Here is a 17,392-nt window from a genome sequence, read left to right as displayed (position 1 = left end):
TGGGGAGGAAGGTGATCTCCGCGTCTTACTCTTCCGCCATCTTCCCCTTCTCCTTTCCAAAAAATTTTTAATAAAAAAAAAATTTAAAAACAATTAAAAAACAACAGAACAAAAGAAAACATTAAAAAAATAGCAATAATAATAATTTCCTGGGGTCTCAGCTTTCAGTATCTTTGCCCCCACTGTGAGTCACAGCCAACCTCCGCCTCCCCAGGAGGCCCTCCAGCACCTCTAGGTAGGTCTCTGGACCTGCTGTGGGTGCAGCTCTTACTCTGACCTGGCCCAACTCTTGCATGTGCTTGCCTCCATAGATCGGTATCAGCTGTGGGAACACTCATTGTCCGTTCAGATATTCCGTATATGCAGGGTTTACCATGCTGATCACAGGGATTTAATCTGTGGCATGTGCAGCTGCATGGAAAGATTTTTGTTCTTCTTCCTTAGTCAGCTCACCCCTGGGGCTCAGCTGTGGTTTTAGCCCCAGCTCTGTATTTTGGCCACCCACAGCGGTCTGCTCCTGAGGCTACCTTGGAGCACTCGGGTCTGCCCCGCTGAAGACAGGACATGGAGGTGGCATGGCTGCTGGGATCACAGGAGCCCCAGGGGTGACAGGTGAGTGGGGGGGTAGCCAGTGGCCTTGAAATATCTGGTCCCACTAGTGAGGATGTGTGCTGGGCAGCTGACGGCCATAGGAGTGAGCCTTTCCTAGTGCCTGGTGGCCATTAGGAGAGGATCAGCCTTGGTGGAGGCCTTTCCTAGTACCTGCAGGCAGGTACTCTCAGCAGGCATGAGAAGGCCAGCCCTCGTAGGGGCTTTTCCTGGTGCCTGGTGGCAGACGTGTGTGTCTCAAATGCATTTCAAGTATCCTCCGTTTGTACTCTCCTCCTCTCAAGATTACTGGTTTTGATAGCATATTTGTGTGTGAATGATTTCCTACCTTTACTGTATGTTTGCCTTTACGGGTGAGCTTTCCCATTTCATAATTTTCTTGTATCTAGTTGTGGCATTTTCTTTTCTGCCTAGGAAAGTTCCTTTAGCATTTGTTGTAAAGCTGGTTTGGTGGTGCTGAATTCTTTTAGTTTTTGCTTTTCTGTAAAGCTTTTGATTTATTTGTCAAATCTGAGAGCCTCGTTGGGTAGAGTTTTCTTGGTTGTAAGTTTTTCCCTTTCATCTCTTTAAATATATCATGCCACTCCCTTCTGGCCTGCAGAGTTTCTGCTGAAAAATCAGCTGATAGTCTTATGGGGGTTCCCTTGTATGTTATTTTTTGCTTTTCTCTTGTTTCTTTACATATTTTCTCTTTGTCTTTAATTTTTGTCAGTTTGATGATTATGTGTCTTGGTGTGTTCCTCCTTGTGTTCATCCTGTATGGGACTCTGTGCTTCCTGGACTTTGGTGACTGTTTCTTTTCCCATGTTAGGAAATTTTTCAGCTATTATCTCTTCAAATATTTTTTCAGGCTCTTTTCTCTCCCTCTTCTCCTTCTGGGACCCCTATAATGCAAATGTTGGCGCATTTGACATCCCAGAGGTCTCTTAAACTGTCCTCATTTTTTTTCATTCTTTTTTCTTTATTCTGTTCCATGGCAGTGATTTCCACCACTCTGTCTTCCAGCTCACTTATCCATTCTTCTGCCTCATTTATTCTACTATTGATTCCTTCTAGTGTATTTTTTCATTTCAGTTATTGTATTCTTCAACTCTTTTTTGCTCTTTATATATTCTCTTTGCTAAAAATTTCTTGTAACTTGTCAGTCTGTGCATCCATTCCTTTCCCAAGTTCCTGGTTCATCTTTATGATCATTACTCTGAACTCTTTCTTGGGTAGACTGCCTATGTCCACTTCACTTAGTTCTTCTGGGTTTTTATTTTGTTCCTTCACCTGGGACATATTCCTTTGCACACTCATTTTGTTTAAAACTCTATTTGTATTTTTATGTATACAGTGGGTTAGTTATGTGTGTTGACCTTGGAGAAGTCACCCTCTGTAGGGGATGTCCTGTGTGCCCCAGCAGTACACTCTGTCTTACCATCTAGGGCCAGGGACCAGCTAGTTCCACTGTAGGTGCTGACCTGTGTTTGCAGACTCAGTTCCACAGGCTGGCAGATCATGCTTTTCTTGCTTCTGGTGTCTGCCCCCTGGTGGATGAGGCTGGTCTAGAGGCTTGTGCAGGCTTCTTGGTGGAGGGGCTGGTGCCTGTCCACTGGTGGGTGGGTGCAGCTGGGTCTTGGCCCTCTGGTGGGCAGGGCTGTGTCAATGGGTGTGTCTAGAGGTAGCTGTGGGCTCAAGAATTCTTTAAGGCAGCCTGTCTGCTGATGACTGGGGCTGTATTCCACCCTGTCGGTTGTTTGGCCTGAGGTGTCCCAGCACGGGAGCCAGCAGGCTGTTGGGTGGGGCCAGGTCTCCATGCCAATGGCCCAAGATGGCTGCATGCAGCCAGAGTTCGTGTAGGTAAACACTCCCTGCTATGTCCACTGCCAGCTTTCATGATACCAGCGAGAGCCACAGCCAACCCCTGTCTCCACAGGAGACCCTCTGACACCAGCAGGTAGGTCTGGCCCAGGCTCCTATAGAGTCACTGCTCCCCCAGGCCTGTGGAGCTCCTACAATCAAACCCACTGGCGCTGGGGGCTTCTGCTCCCAGTGCCAGACTCCTGGGCTGGGGAGCCTGGCATGGGGTTCAGAGCTCTCACTGCTGTGGGAGAACTTCTGCAATATCATTCTCCTGTTTGTGGGTCACCCATCCAGGTAGTATGGGATTTGATTGTATTGCAGATGTGCCCCTCCTACCGTTTTGTTGTGGTTTCTTCTTTGTGTCTTTTTGCATGTAGAATGTCTTTTTTTTTTTGGTGGATTTGGCCTTTTGTATTGATGGTTGCTCAGCCTTCGGTTATGATTTTGGTGTGCTCATGAGAAGAGGGTAGCTCAAGGCCCTTCTACTCCACCATCTTGTCTCTCTCCTCTCCATTTCAAACTTTTTGGTGTATTTCTTGCACATTTTTTTCTCAGTCTAAGTTTTCAGAGTTGTACCTTATCACTGTCAAAGTTTTATATCTTTAATTTTAAAGACATGCTTACAAGCTACAGGGAATAAAAAGGACTGAGGCAAACTTAATGTTAGGACTTCAATGTCAAACTAACTGGATTTAATGAATTAACTGCTCCAAGGTGAGAGCATTTTACCTGTCCCCTGCCCCACAGTGCAAAGAACAGGGCTAGAGATACGATAATATGCGTTTCTTCAATGTAATCATCCCCAACATATTTTCATAGGTGTAACTTACTGAGTTCTTACTACGTGCTAGGCATTGTTCTAAATATTTTTCTAGCAATATATCATTTAATGTCCATAACAATTCCATTTGGTTGTTGGTGGTGTTTTCTATATTTCTGATGAGAAAACTGAGGTTCAGAAAGAGAGAGCTACGTGAACAAGTTCACCCAGTTTCTAACCAGCAACATAGGTGCCAAATCCATGACTGTCCACACTGGTTCAGGAAATGCCAAGCAGAAAAGAAACCCACCATGACCTAATTAGATTGAGCAGTGAAGGAGAAACATCCTTCCTTGTTATCAAGACCATATCTTCCATGTAGTTGTAACACATAATGGATATTAAGCATCCGTCCTCTGTGTAAGTTCTGGTCCTTTCCATCTGTATGAAACTGAGCTAATTATCTTTACACCTTTGAAGTGATAGCCTGTAGATTTGAGGAACTAGCAACCCGTGGCTTGCTGTATCGATCTCTGGGAATAAACACACACAGAAAATTCCAAGGATTGAATCCTACAACAGGTGTGGGGTTGAAGCCGTGGATGTCTTATAAAAAGACATTTTAGATTTTTTTTTAAACATCTTTATTGGAGCATAATCGCTTTACAATGGTGTGTTAGTTTCTGCTTTATAACAAAGTGAATCAGTTATACATATACACATGTTCCCATATCTCTTCCCTCTTGCATCTCCCTCCCTCCCACCCTCCCTATCCCACCCCTCCAGGTGGTCACACACCACCGAGCTGATCTCCCTGTGCTGTGCGGCTGGGGCAAATACTACTCAAATGGTAAATTTGGGGGGAGGCTTTAGCAGTTTCCAAAGTGAGGGCTTTGAACAGTGATCATTTTGACACTTTTTCATCTTTATAATGAATCGTCTATAAAAAAGATTCCCATCAGAGAATCCCACCACTTGAGAGAAGAAAGAGGCCCAGAGACCATCAGTTGTACAGTCTTGTTTACAGATTAGGAAACTCGGGCCCAGGGAAGGCAAGAAACATACCTGGTTCCTCCGGAGCAGAGCTGGGGCTGGAATCCAGTGTATTCTCTTCTACCATGAGTATCTGCTTCATCCTCATAGCCCCTTCAGCTGGAATCTAAAGCATTTGAACATTGCATGTGACACATGTTGCAGATGAGAAGTCCCTGAGCTTTGGTGAACTCTCCCTGTCACTAGTTAGCTATGTGATCTTGGGCAGTGTTTTAATCTCTTGGAAGCCACAGTTTTCTCCTCTGCACGGTGCAGTTGCTGGACTTGCTATCTGGAGTCATTTTACTACCCTAACATGTGACTCTGTGATTTTAATCTATCCGTGAATGAACTGCTACTTTTTACAAAGCACATGATCTTCTTTTTCCTCATTAAGATTCTCTGCATTTCTAATGAAAAATGACTTTGGAACCAGAATTCCAAAGACAGACAAGCTCTAAGTAAAAGATAAGAGAGACATTTTCAGATATGCAAGAACTCAAAAATTTATTTCCCTAGTTCCTAGTTTTAATAAGCAATTTGTGGCTATACTTCAGCACACCAAGAAACTAAGATACATGTGGGCATCAAGAAGTGACAAGACAAATGCAGAAGCCCAGAAGGAGAACGTCCTAAGGAGATAATTGGTCAGTTCATCGGAATTAGAACAGGAAGCCAGTGGACTCTGAGAAGGATGCCTTCACGAGAAAGAATGGAATGGATTCCAAGAAATATCAGGGAGCTAGATGATACTAGGGATGTATTTTTTAAAAATTACGTGTGTATGTGTGTGTTTTATCTTTCAACAAGAACAGAGATAAATAATGAACACCAAGAGAAAGAAATTCATAAAAACAAAATCGAAGAGTCTAAATATGAAGGCAGAGCAATCCAAAAAAAGTCAGAAAAGTGAAATTCTTTGATCCAGATGAAGGAACATTGACTTTCACTGGCATTGGGGTCATGGTCTTGAGTGGTTTCAGGAAAGTGTGATTGTCACACACTATGACCCTCTGCAGTGCATACTAACATGCCAGGCTAGTGACACTCCATGCCCCTGCTTCCAACTCTTAGGATAAAATTGGACAACACATAGAACTTCTAATACTGGTACCAGACAGGGTATAAAAGTTTACATCTGTAACAGGCAATATAGTTAACAGATGTTGAGAAGGGGAAGAAGGGAGAAAAGATGGGAATGTGCTAAGATTCACACAAAATCTTCTTGGTTGCCTCTGTGACCAGAGAGTGGCAGGAAATGGAACTGAAGTGGGACAACACAGGAGACTGTAATGTTTTGTTAAGAAATAAGATCTGGGTAGACAGTAACAGGCATTATTCCCAGCCTTGTGTGAGCTGGTTACTGTTCCTCATCATCAATTTGGGTGGTTCTTTCTCCAGTCTCAGGTAGTTTCCTCACTAGCATACACTGATAAGTATTTTACTGACTAATTGAGTGGGGGGCCTCTGCAGATCTCTGGGGTTATCCCTCTGTTCAGATCTCTCTTCTCTAATACTGGGCGCCATGAGCTCTAGCTGCCTTGGTCTCCCAAGCGCTCAGCTCTGTCTCCCCAACTTAGGAAATCTGCCAGGCTCTCCCTCAATTTCCCCTCCCTGAGCTACTGCCAGGAAACTCTCTGAAGTCTGTAAAATGGAGAAATCATAGAGCTCATCTTATTTGATTCTCATCAACCAGGGATTATTGTCTTTTTTTGCCTGAGTTCCAGTGTCTTAACAATTATTGTTTTATATACAGAATGTTTTTTTTTATTCAGTTGGGAGAGTAAATCTGGCCTCTGTTAGTCCATCTTGAAAGCAGAAGTCATTTAAAAAAGAATTTCTGCTTTATCAGAGGTCTCTTTTAGTTTCTGCCTTCCCAGACAGCCAACTCTTTGCTTACCTCCCAATTTTGAAAATCTAACTTAACCCCCTAAAAGATAATATTCACACCAACTCCATGTAACAGCCAGTAACCAAAGAAAAGAAACTAATTGTAGTTCTAATTTTTATTCTATACATTTCCACACAATTCACAATACAGAAAAAGTGTCCAAAAAGTAACTGTAACTAGTCATTTCTTTTTCAGAGATTAGTTCAGTCTCCCAAATTAATTCCATTGAAAATCTCTGTAGAGCAACACAGTGATCAAGATACTTTGTATAAATAGGAAATGCAAGAAAATTAGGGAAAAATACTTTATGACTTTGTTACAAAAAAACTCCATTCTTCCCCACCCCACCCTTCCCACCCACCCTCCCTCCATTTCATATTATCTGGATCCTACTTCACCTGGAAATAAAACTTCATCATCCTCCTGCCACAGATGCTACTCTTTTTTGGATTCCACCTGCCAGCTGGCAGCTTTGCAAAAGCATGGCTCTGGGATGTGATAGGGCAGAATCAGAAATTATGAAAGAGCCCTTTATAATGGGACTGCAACTCTTCCTACAGATACAGCCTTTGAGAGTGGACTACCCACAGGCAAGGGCACTGTGGGTGCCCAGGAACTTTTTCCCACTCAGGAATCAAATTAACTGAAATATATTCATTCTTATGGAACTGAGATTGTCCTCTATTTCTTTACAGGAAGGGTTTTCCTCATTTTCAATCAGCTGTAGTCCATATAATACGCAGATTCATGGCTGTCAACTTAATTATTGGTAATTAAAAAGAAACAAACAGCCTAGCTAACCTTTAACTGAGACTAATGTGGACCCTAACTTATCAAAGATGTGTTTTGCAAAATATTCTATTGTGCTAGAATATTTTGTCTATAAAATTTCCAAATCTCACTCCCCAGGATGGCAAGAACCCCACACTTCCCAGCCCACAATCAGGATGTTAGCAAGCATCAATCTAGGTTCCAGTTGCATTGGAAATTATACATGTCATCAAAGCCTCAGTCCAACCAATGGAGGAGGGGGGCAGGGGATGGAAGATGTTACTGTTAATAAAACCCAAAAGGTTGGGAACCATTTGCATTCATTACACAAGTTGCAGTAAATATCAAAGCTAAACTCTATCTTAAAAGTTGATAAATCTCACTAACCTATTTGAGAGAAATTACTCATAAATTTAAAGCAAAATATAGGATAAACCAATTTATGGCTGTCATCTGTTTATTTTTACAATTTGTAAACATCTCCTATCTCTGTAATTCTTAAGAGGAAAGGTTATATAGTCTCAGAATTTGTAAGGATTATGAAAAACTTCCTAAGTTGTCCTTATTTTTCTCAAATTTTATCATAGATCTGCATAAGTCTGTGGTCTAACCTCCTAATGAACACTTAGAGAAACTCCTTCAAAATCAAGCCAGTCCTTTGGAAAGCTCTACTAGAAAGTGCTTTCTATTAGCAGAGTCCTGTTTTCCCCTAAATTCCAGACATCATCTAATTCTTCTAAGCAGCATATGTTGAAAATTTCACAACTGATATTCCTTGAAGCCACTCTAAACAAGTTCACTTTTTTCTGTATCTTCTGAATTTGCTTTTCATGAGGATCAAAGTTTGCTGAGGGACATATTATTTATTTGTGGGTCACCATGGCAATTTAAGACTAAGAGCCTTATTATTGTACTACACTTGAGAATTTTTTCCCCCATTACTGTTTTTTCTCACCTTCCCGAGATAGAGGCAGGAGGGGCGGGGGACAAGGTGGGGTGGAGCAGTTCCCTGAGCGAGACTCCAGATATGGGCCCGCTTTTCAAGGTGACCTCAAGAATGACTCCCACCCCCATGCAGCCAACCTGAAATCTAGGAGCTCATGGAAGTAAGGGAAGGATGGCAATTAACACTAGTTCACAGGCAGAAACATCACAGAACATTAGTCTAGGGATATGAGGTTGAGCTCTAATTCATGACAGTAAGTTATAAAAATTGCCTCCATGTTTTTTTGTACCAGAAAATACAGGGATCTTCTGCCCCCTTCTCCAAGCCCCAGTCCCAACTGCACACCCCAAACAAAAAATGGGTAGAAAGTAGGAAACTGAACACTAGATCCTTTGTTTTCACTTCAGTTCCTGAACTTGTGACTGTTACGCCTTTGTAGAAACATACCTTATTCAGGAGATTTGGCAATTGGCAAACAGTGGTGGGTGTATGTGTGTGTAAGCAAAGCAGGTTTCTTTTAGGGTCATGAAATACCGGCTTCTAAATGATCTGGGATATATTTACAATGTCTGCTGTTTTTACAAAAACGCTTTCATTGCATCTATACGGCAGGAACCTGAGAAAAGGGGCTCTGACTGAGTTCTGCCCCAGTCCAAAATCACAGAAATCAAAACCTGGAAAACATCACAGATGTCTTTTAGTCCAAGCAGTTTGCTTTAACATGATCCCTGATCTGGTTGTTCAATTTTCACTTACATACTAGAAGAAATACTCGCTGCGATAAGTCCACTGTTGGAAAGCCCAATCCACTTTTCTGGATGTAGTGTTTAGGGAAAACGAAACCCTTACATAAGAAATAAAGCGCCTCCTCTCCCTGTCTGTTGTGATCTGGCCTGTCCTTGTTTTCTTCTGCAAACTGTCCGCCCTACAGAACTTGAACCTCGCAGTCCTAGTTAAGCCACATCTCCTCCAAACGTTCCTATTCCCAATCCAAATTCGGCTGCTTCCCAGATCAGACACCCCTCTTCTACGTATTCATCAAACTGCTCACAGAGGGGCCTTGTAAATACAAGGTTCAGAACAGAAGGATATCTCAGGCCTGTCCGTCCTTTCTACCTCAAGCGTGGCATCTTCCCATAGGTGCATTAGACCTCTGCGTATGTGACTGTGTATGATGGATTTAGCCTTGTATACCCACCCCAAACGTCAAGCAATGGAATCTTGAATGGCAAGACCATTTCAACACTTTCTGGTGCAGCGTTCTGTAATAATATTATTCCAATAGTGGCTTCCAAGGAGAGAAAATAATACCAACATTTTTAAATGCTGAGAATCACAAAGTAGAGAAGCCAGGAAGGCCCCTTCAGTGTTATTTCGTGAAATCCATCCCGGTACCAAAATATTTGCCCTTTTTTTCCCCTTGAAATATTTCCAAGCTGATAAGCGTCTGAGAGCAAAAATCCTAAATTTTTCGCACCATATTCTCCCTCAGTCCTAACCAACCCACGCTGTGGAATCTTAGGTAAATATTTTTTCAAGGATTCACCTTCTAAATAATGGAAAACTGAATGATGGATGTAAAGTAGCGTTGCAAGCAATGGTGGAAAATCACCAATGGTGGAAAACATCTATTGTAGACACGTTAGTCGGTAATATCTAAAGATCTCAGTTGTGCTGTAGTTCTGCCACTTACTACATGCATCTGTGTTAGTTGAATTCATTGCTCTGAGATTCCATTTATTCATTTCAAATGCACTATCTGCATTATCCACCTCAGGGCTTTGTACTGAAGCTCAAAAGTGTCAAAAATGCATCAAAATGCTAAAGCAGTAACAGTCTAAAATTACCGAAATTGTTACTAATAAATTGTACAGATTTGAGTTGTTGAAATTATTTTTATTGAAGCCTATATGCACTAAATGATTGAGAAACAAGATAGTTTCAGTTGTTCCCATCACTAAAGTCTCCCATGTCAGATGCCATTTGGCTCAAAATACTGAAACTATGGAAAATGGGTAAAACCCAGAATCATCGCTTTCTTATTTCCATGGGTAAACCCTCCCTTGTAATTATCATGCCAGTAGCAGAAGCCAGGGCACTTTCCATGGTTGCCTTTCATGTACATTTACTTGGACCCCAAATATATTTTAGGCAGAATTTTCTTCTGTGGTTATACCAGATTACATTTAATTCTAAGAATATCAAATCACAGCACTTTTTTATATTGAATGGATAGTAAAACAGATTTGTAATAGGACTTAAGAATGTCTAAGAATATTCATGAAAATCCGTAATGCTTCCAGAAGTGTTTTGGAGTAACTTATACCTCTTAGTATGCTTTCTTTTCATTAGCTCTCAAATTCATGCTTAGTTTTGAGATTTTTAGATGATAACTAAATGTCATTCTCTTTAAAGACTCTGTTACAAAGTGATGTTTTAAAAGATTTAAAGTCAAGATTTTTATAAAATTTTAAAATGAAACCCTGCCATTCAACAAAGTCATTTTAAAAGAACGTTTAAAAAACTCCCAGAATCTAATCCAACCCCCTCAGGTTCACGTCCCGAGTCACAACACCCCTCCCGGGGGTCATGTAGCCTCTGCTCAAACACTCCCCATGACTATGAGTTTCTAATTCTGGGCCCACTCTGCTCTTGGACGATATTTATGCTTCACCTTTATATTCGGTCAAAATCCACTGCAAGTTCTGCCTCTTGTTCCTACTTCTGTCCTTGAGAAATAGGATAAACAGTTTTGGCTCTCATTTTAGTCGTGTTTCTAAGTCTCATCTTAAAGTCTTGGTTTCAAATCCATTTTTTAAGAACAGTGCCAAGACCCTAAGGAAAAGCGAATGCGAACTATTTCTTCTTTCATATTCTCGTTTCATAGAACTAAAATACGGCTAGCTAAAGAACGATGGTACAACAAAAGCTGACCTGCAGGGCATGCTCCCCTAGTACCATGGGCTTCTCCTGTACAGAACTTATCAGATTGGAATTTGTATGTTCTCCTAGACTGAGCTCCATGAGGTCAAGAGTTTTGTCTCTTGCGTTCATTCTTATATGCTTGGTACGGTGCCTGCATCAGAGTAAATGATAAACATATTTCACAATAAATGATTAAATACATGATTGTATGATCAATTCTGTGAACAGATGATTGCAGGTGAAATGACTGAATGCATGTATAAAGAGACTCTAGAATCTGTCCACCATGACGATACCATCCAATATTCAAATCTCTGCTTTAAAATGTAATGCTTCAACAGCCTAAGAATTATTTTTTCTGCTTTTTTGGGGGGACCAGTTCAGTAACTCTTGGTGTCCTGGGCAAGCACACTGTCAGGAGCACTATTCCTTGCTTAGTTCCTATTTTTAGGTTTCTTACTAAACTGTGGGGAGATGGTCTAGAATCCACAGATGGCCAGTAGGGGTATAACGTGCGTATAATCCAGTCACCCAGGTGACTTCGTGGAGTGCACTGTTTTACATCGCTGGGTGTGGAAGCAGCTGGTACGATTGGGTACTTTTGTGGTGTGACTATGACAAATTTGCTAAATCGATCTGGGAGATTACTTCTCGGAATAAGGCCTGTTGTAAATATACAAGCTGATCAAGGTCAGTGGAAGTCTCTTTGTCCTTCAGGAAAAAGGGATACTTGTCCCAGAGAGTAATTTCATTTTGATCCATTTTGAGCATAACATCTGGGGGAGACGGACAACTGTGTTTCAGAGTCATTGAAGGTAGTGGCAGAAAGTCCAGGAGCAGGACAATTGCCATGGGCAGACAATCAGAGGGACTAGCTATGGGGTGATGACCAGGACCCAGAAAAGGGGTGGAGCCAAAGTCAGTCTGAGAGGCTAGGCAGAGGAAAAACCATAGGACTTATAAAAATCAGCTGAATGGCATTTAGAGAATAAGAAAGTTGAGATATTCAGAGATGGTTCTACTAAGACCTGGGCAGAAGTTATTTTATACTAAATAAATGTTAATTAAAAAACTCTCTAATGGACGTTCTACTTTTTCCCCCTAAAATGAAAATAATCCATTTAAGTAGAGCAATTAGTAGTTTTATTGGATGGTTATGACAAGCCAGTTTAACAACCATCTATTTTATTTTTAAATAGCATAATTGCATAAAATATCATGCTGTTCTCAGTGATTTCATTAGCTACTCCTACTAGAAGGAAGCCTAGCTACTCAGACCGCACCCATATCCAAGTTACTATGGCTTTTCGCGGTAGCTTACCAGAATTAGATATCATTAGGCAGCCTACTGAGTGAATCCTGTAACTCAGCCTCGTAAAGGGGTCTAAGCATCACAGAGGACGGAACTCTCCACTTGAGATCCACAAATAGCATAAACAAGTCTCTGGGCTCAGGTAGGTTTCATGCTTCATGGAAGGTAACAAAAACAATTACAAGACCTCTTGGCCATAGATTTTATGACACAGGCAAGAGCAAATGCCATGTGCAATTGGAGTGCTCCAGTAACAGAACTAAGCTTAGTAACAGTAAAAATAACAAAGAATAAATGAAAAATTTCTGTTACCTTATCTTTGTCTGTTGGTGTTAACTACACAGGCACAGATGACTAGCATGCTTCTAAAATGTTTTCTTAAACCTATGCAATATATGTGTGTATAGGACATATACACATATATGTATACAAATAAATGCATTCCTATATGTGTATTGGGGCTTGTATATGCACAGAGTATTTCTGACATAACATACAAGCAACAGTGTTTCTCGATATTCCCGCTGTTTATCTTGGGGGGCGGGACAGAGGACACTACACCAGCAGAGAGGGACAGCTTGACTTTGCATGTGATACTCTTCTGTGGTACTAGAACTTCTTATAAAAAGCACGTTCTACTTTTATAATTGAAAAATCTAAGCATTTAAAATAAAAATGACATGTAAAAAAATAAAACTGCTGCACCCACATTTTCTAAGACATGGATATTGTGAGGAGTCTAGTCAATAAATTCCAGAAATCCTTTAGGCAAAGAAACTGTTACTAGGTCTAAATGAAAACTACCTACTTGTTGAGTATGTCTCAATGCAAACGGATCTGCCTACGCACTAAGGCCAGCTAGGATGGAAGGATGGGGAACAACGGGTAATGTGAGGCTTTCCAGCATCTGTCACTATTTTCATGGCTGTGTACTTGCCAGCTAAATTCTCTGTTTCAGAAATTGCATTCATTTTAGGTCATAACCTCTACAGAGGTAACCAAAACTCTCCAAGTGACATTCCCGGCTGTGGTGTTTATTTCATTCCTGGCTTCTGTTCTTTATCAAGTCCTTGAATGTGATCAAGCATAGCTCAGCTGGGTTCTTTTTCATTAAACGTGTAATACTGGAATATAAGGCTGCACAAATGACTGCCTTTAAGGTTATATAATGTTGGCTTTTAATAACTCTCCATTTCTCATGCCTCTATCAGTCTAATCTAAAAATGGAATCCCAGAGCAGACAGTGCCACGACATGGAAGGCTCTTCTGAGCCAAACACAGAGGATTGGCAGCTAAGCTAGCTACTCTTGGCAGTACCATCTCAGTTGGTTTTGTAGAAAATTGTATTTCTATAGGTATATAGTTTTATGTCTCTTAAAGTAATGTGGATTTTCAGACCAGGGCCAGACTATTGCTTCTATACTTCCTGATGGCCCATTAGAGGGGATACTACCTACCCTAAGCTGAGTTGGAAACTCCTGAGTACATTCTCTTTGCTCTTTCTAAAGCCCAGGACTGTCACATGCAGTGGCCAATTTTTAAAAAAAGCTACAGGAGGTAGATTTAATGTTGAAGCCATTAAATAGGTCACTGTTCTGATCATTTTTGATGCTTTTTTTTTTTTTTTGTAAAACCTAAGTTCTCTGGGTGTTTGCCTTGGTCCTATGTCATTCCCCATCAATAACATAGGACATTAATGTCTTTCTTTTTTTGCTTTGGAAGAATTTCCAAATGCACCAGGACCCCTACAGTAGTCATTACCTCATCTATTTCCATATCGAGGATTTACGTATGACTTCAGTTGGAGCTATTTGAATTGGCCCATAGCCACCTGTACCCTCAATTTTCTCTGGGCCGCTTTGAAGCATACCAGAGAAATATGAGATGGTAGTTGGTGAAAGCAGAGTCCTTCATCCCAGCAATGGCAGCTGGTAACTGGCTGCAGAGCCAAGTGCTTGGCTCAGTCTGGGGAATGGAAGGCACCATTCAAAGCCAGATTCCAGTCTGTCATAAGGATTATATGTCTGTCATCACAACATCTCCTTGACAGTCCCACCAACTGGAAAACTCCCAGCAGAAGCCCAGTGATCAAATTCTCCTGGAGCTTTTTTCTTTCTTCTAGCTTCTGGAGATAATCTACTCCAGTCCCTTTTGCCCTCACCAGAAAACCCAAAACATAGTTCCATTTCTAAGACTGATATATGGAAATAGATTACTCACGACCAACCCATTCTCCCACAGCTGGAAATAACGCCAACCGTTTGATTTTGAAACAACTAAGGACAGACTTAGACCCCATCCACTGAGAGGCTATTCCAGCCTAATACAGTATATATCATCTTTGTACTTTCAAAATGATACGTGACCAAAAGTGGTTCAGACAAGCAAGGCATCACCGCTGAAGCTTTAAATTAAATGTAGAGAGACAGTCATTTATGTTTACATGCAGAAACACTAGGGAAACACTTTATGTCTAAGAACTAAATGGAAGAAGCTCAGAAGACATCGGTTTAGTTTAAAGCAAAAAGGTCACCCACTTTCACTTTTGCCTTATACCCAAGTCAAGTAGATCTTTTCAGTGAAAGAAGACTTTTTCTCCTGATACTTTAGTTATCATAGAGTCCTTAATAGAGGTGCCTGTAAGTACCAATGATCCGTGGTAGGATTAGAAGCTGTAATTCTACTGCCAGCAAGATGTTCCTGGCTAGACTCCCACAGTAGTCTGCACTAAGAACATTCTGGTAGGGGAAACAGAAAAAAAGAATATATTTGACCACCCTGTACATGAGATATGGGGCTATAGTGCTATCAGGTGTGACCTTGGAACCTGACAAGTAGTAGCAGGTGAGGCATCCATCAGAAAGATCCAGGCATCTCGGAAATCTGGCAGTGGAACTCATAAAACAAGGCTTTGTCCTTGGGACAAGGCTTACTTGGGGTAATGAAAACCAAAACCTTAGAAGGAAAACCTAAAATGGGCCCCCTCTCACCACTGTACCTGAATCTTTTAGCCTCTGTGCAACATTCCAGCGACTGTTTTCTTGCTTAAGTAAGTGAGTTATTTTGACATATGTTGCTACTTTTGCTTTTGCTGTTTTATTTCCAGTCGATTAGCCTGCTTTCTATTATCAGTCAAAAAAGCCTAAAAGTAAACGCTGTCGTAGCGCTCCATTTCCTGTAACCACAGTTCCCACACATGGTTTTCTGCTCTGCAAGTTCAGCAGCACTTAAAATTGAGTGGTTCTGCAAACTAGCTGTGGGCCGTTGTTGAATCCGTTGCTCATCTCTATTGCAGCAAAAGGCAAAGATGGCTACATGTAGGCAGTACGGAGCTGGACCAACAGCCCGAGCTGGGCCGGTCCTCCGTGGCTCTCGGCAACAGCCCTGCCACCTGGGTTGACCCCTGGGTCCCCTCTCTGAGGTACCTCTGAGCCCAGACAACTCCCATGCCACCTTGCCACGCCTCAGAGATATTGCACACAAGCTGACATTATTTCTGTGGCACCCCCCAGCTCCTGTATGACGAAAAGGGATTAAGGAGGGGGAGAGGAGACATGCAAAGGTCACTAAGTAGTCTTGGTATGTTTAGTCGTGGAAATGGAAGCGGTCTGACGGTTATATTTTTGCAGGACAGCCAGAGGGTTTGAAAAGACCTTTAGAGTCTTCTGGTCTCCAAAGGCTGAATGTAAAGAGAACCGATCATATCATATATTTTTTAAATTGATGGGTCATTACAGGAGAATTGTGCGGTACGGGGGAAAGGTGAACGCATAGGGGGCGGAGGGAGCAGTGCCATTTATACAGACATCCTTGAATCTTTAAAATAAATTATACAGGTGAACACAGAAGTTCATGCTACTTGCTGGAAGCAATAAGGATCGAATTTTGTGGAATCTGTATTCCACAAATCTCCAGGTATCCTGCCTCGTCCTCAGTGGGCTATCATGTTCTGTTGTACATCTTGGTAGCCCTTAAAACTGGTGGCATGGTCTCAGATAGATTCTTGCAGGAGAGAGACAGATTTATGGATTCCATCAGCTTCTTCCAGGGGAGCTGCCCAATCACCAGGAGGGCACAGGTGATATGCTCGTTCAGATTCTCTCAGCCTGTCTACCAGGGTCAAACAGCAGTTTCCAGGTCCTCATGGCCAATGATCTTATAGTTCTGGCGGCTTTCTAGGTAGGCTGCCAAATCCGGGTCCCCAGCCTGCTGTGCTCTCTCTTGAGGTGTCTTACCCTGTAGGTAACAGTGAAAAGGAAAGAGACACAAACACTTGGGATAAGATTTAAAAAAAAGAAAATCATAGAAACAGAGCTACTCAAAGATGACTTGCTAAAAAAAAAAGATCTTTCCACGTTTGCTGTTTTAGAATTGATGAGACACTTTCAGATCTATTATTTGACAGATGCATCTCATCAAACGTGTGAGATACGCAAGCTCAAGAGAGACGATCACTTTTCAGAGGTGGGGTTCCATCAAAGGAAAGGGAGGCTCACAGAGTAACCAGGTACACAGCAGCGAACTGCGTGGCACAGTGAGTTTGGGAACCCAGATCCTTTCTGGAAGGGGGACAGAAATCACTGAACAGAAAAGCAGGGAAACGGGCATTCTGATTTCTAGTTTGGAACTCTTTCTGTTATACTAAACCCTGGGAAGTAACAAGCAGAAACAAAGAGGAAGGGATGGTCAGAAACAATCGAAAGGGGTTTCTTTGTTGGTTTCAAAGTCGTCAGTTAGGTTCTTCCCAATTTAGAACTGTCTTATCTCTCCAAAAAGTAAGTTAATTTCTGACAATAAAAGTGATGGGTGTTGATTAAAGCAAGAGGGAGGAGATATGGGGATATATGTATACGTATAGCTGATTCACTTTGTTAGAAAGCAGAAACTAACACACCATTGTAAAGCAATTATACTCCAATAAAGATGTTTAAAAAAAAAATACCAGGAAAAAAAAATCTTGGGAAAGTAGAAAAGCATAAGAAAATAAAAATCACCAGTAATTCCACTATAGTAAGATAACTGCTGTTAACCTTCCATAGAGTAACTATTTTATCTTTTTTCTATAGCTCTACGCATAATTATTTTTATGAAAATAAAACCATACTTTGTTTACATACTGTTAGGTAGTGTGCTTTTGCACTTAATAATATATCAAACCTTTCTACGTCACGAAACGTTCCTCTGCATCATTTTCAGTGATTGTGTAACGTTTTGCAGTCTATTGTATGTATATTTATCTGCACACAGTATTTTTGAAATGAGGCCAATGAACAGCAGTCAGCAGTAAAAGGAGGAAAGGTC

General features: G+C 41.4%; 1 protein-coding gene across 4 annotated transcripts in view; it reads right to left on the bottom strand.

The window, feature by feature from the left end:
* Positions 1 to 4,032: 4,032 nt before the first annotated feature.
* The window catches only part of DGKI (diacylglycerol kinase iota), a 459,796-nt gene continuing 446,436 nt past the window's right edge, over positions 4,033 to 17,392 (bottom strand). For 3 of the 4 annotated variants that reach the window (XM_060305263.1, XM_060305264.1, XM_060305265.1), the window contains one exon: positions 13,694 to 16,327. In XM_060305263.1, the coding sequence (XP_060161246.1) occupies positions 16,211 to 16,327 (117 nt within the window). In that variant the 3' untranslated portion in view covers positions 13,694 to 16,210. Of the gene's footprint in view, positions 4,374 to 13,693; positions 16,328 to 17,392 lie in introns of those variants that run through there. The other variant, XR_009565254.1, reaches the window with a different exon arrangement.

This window comes from Globicephala melas, chromosome 9 (genome assembly GCF_963455315.2).
Source record: "Globicephala melas chromosome 9, mGloMel1.2, whole genome shotgun sequence".
In the NCBI taxonomy this organism is placed as follows: Eukaryota; Metazoa; Chordata; class Mammalia; order Artiodactyla; family Delphinidae; genus Globicephala; species Globicephala melas.
Note: the sequence above shows the minus strand (reverse complement) of the source record. Positions and strands in the feature narration are given on the sequence as shown.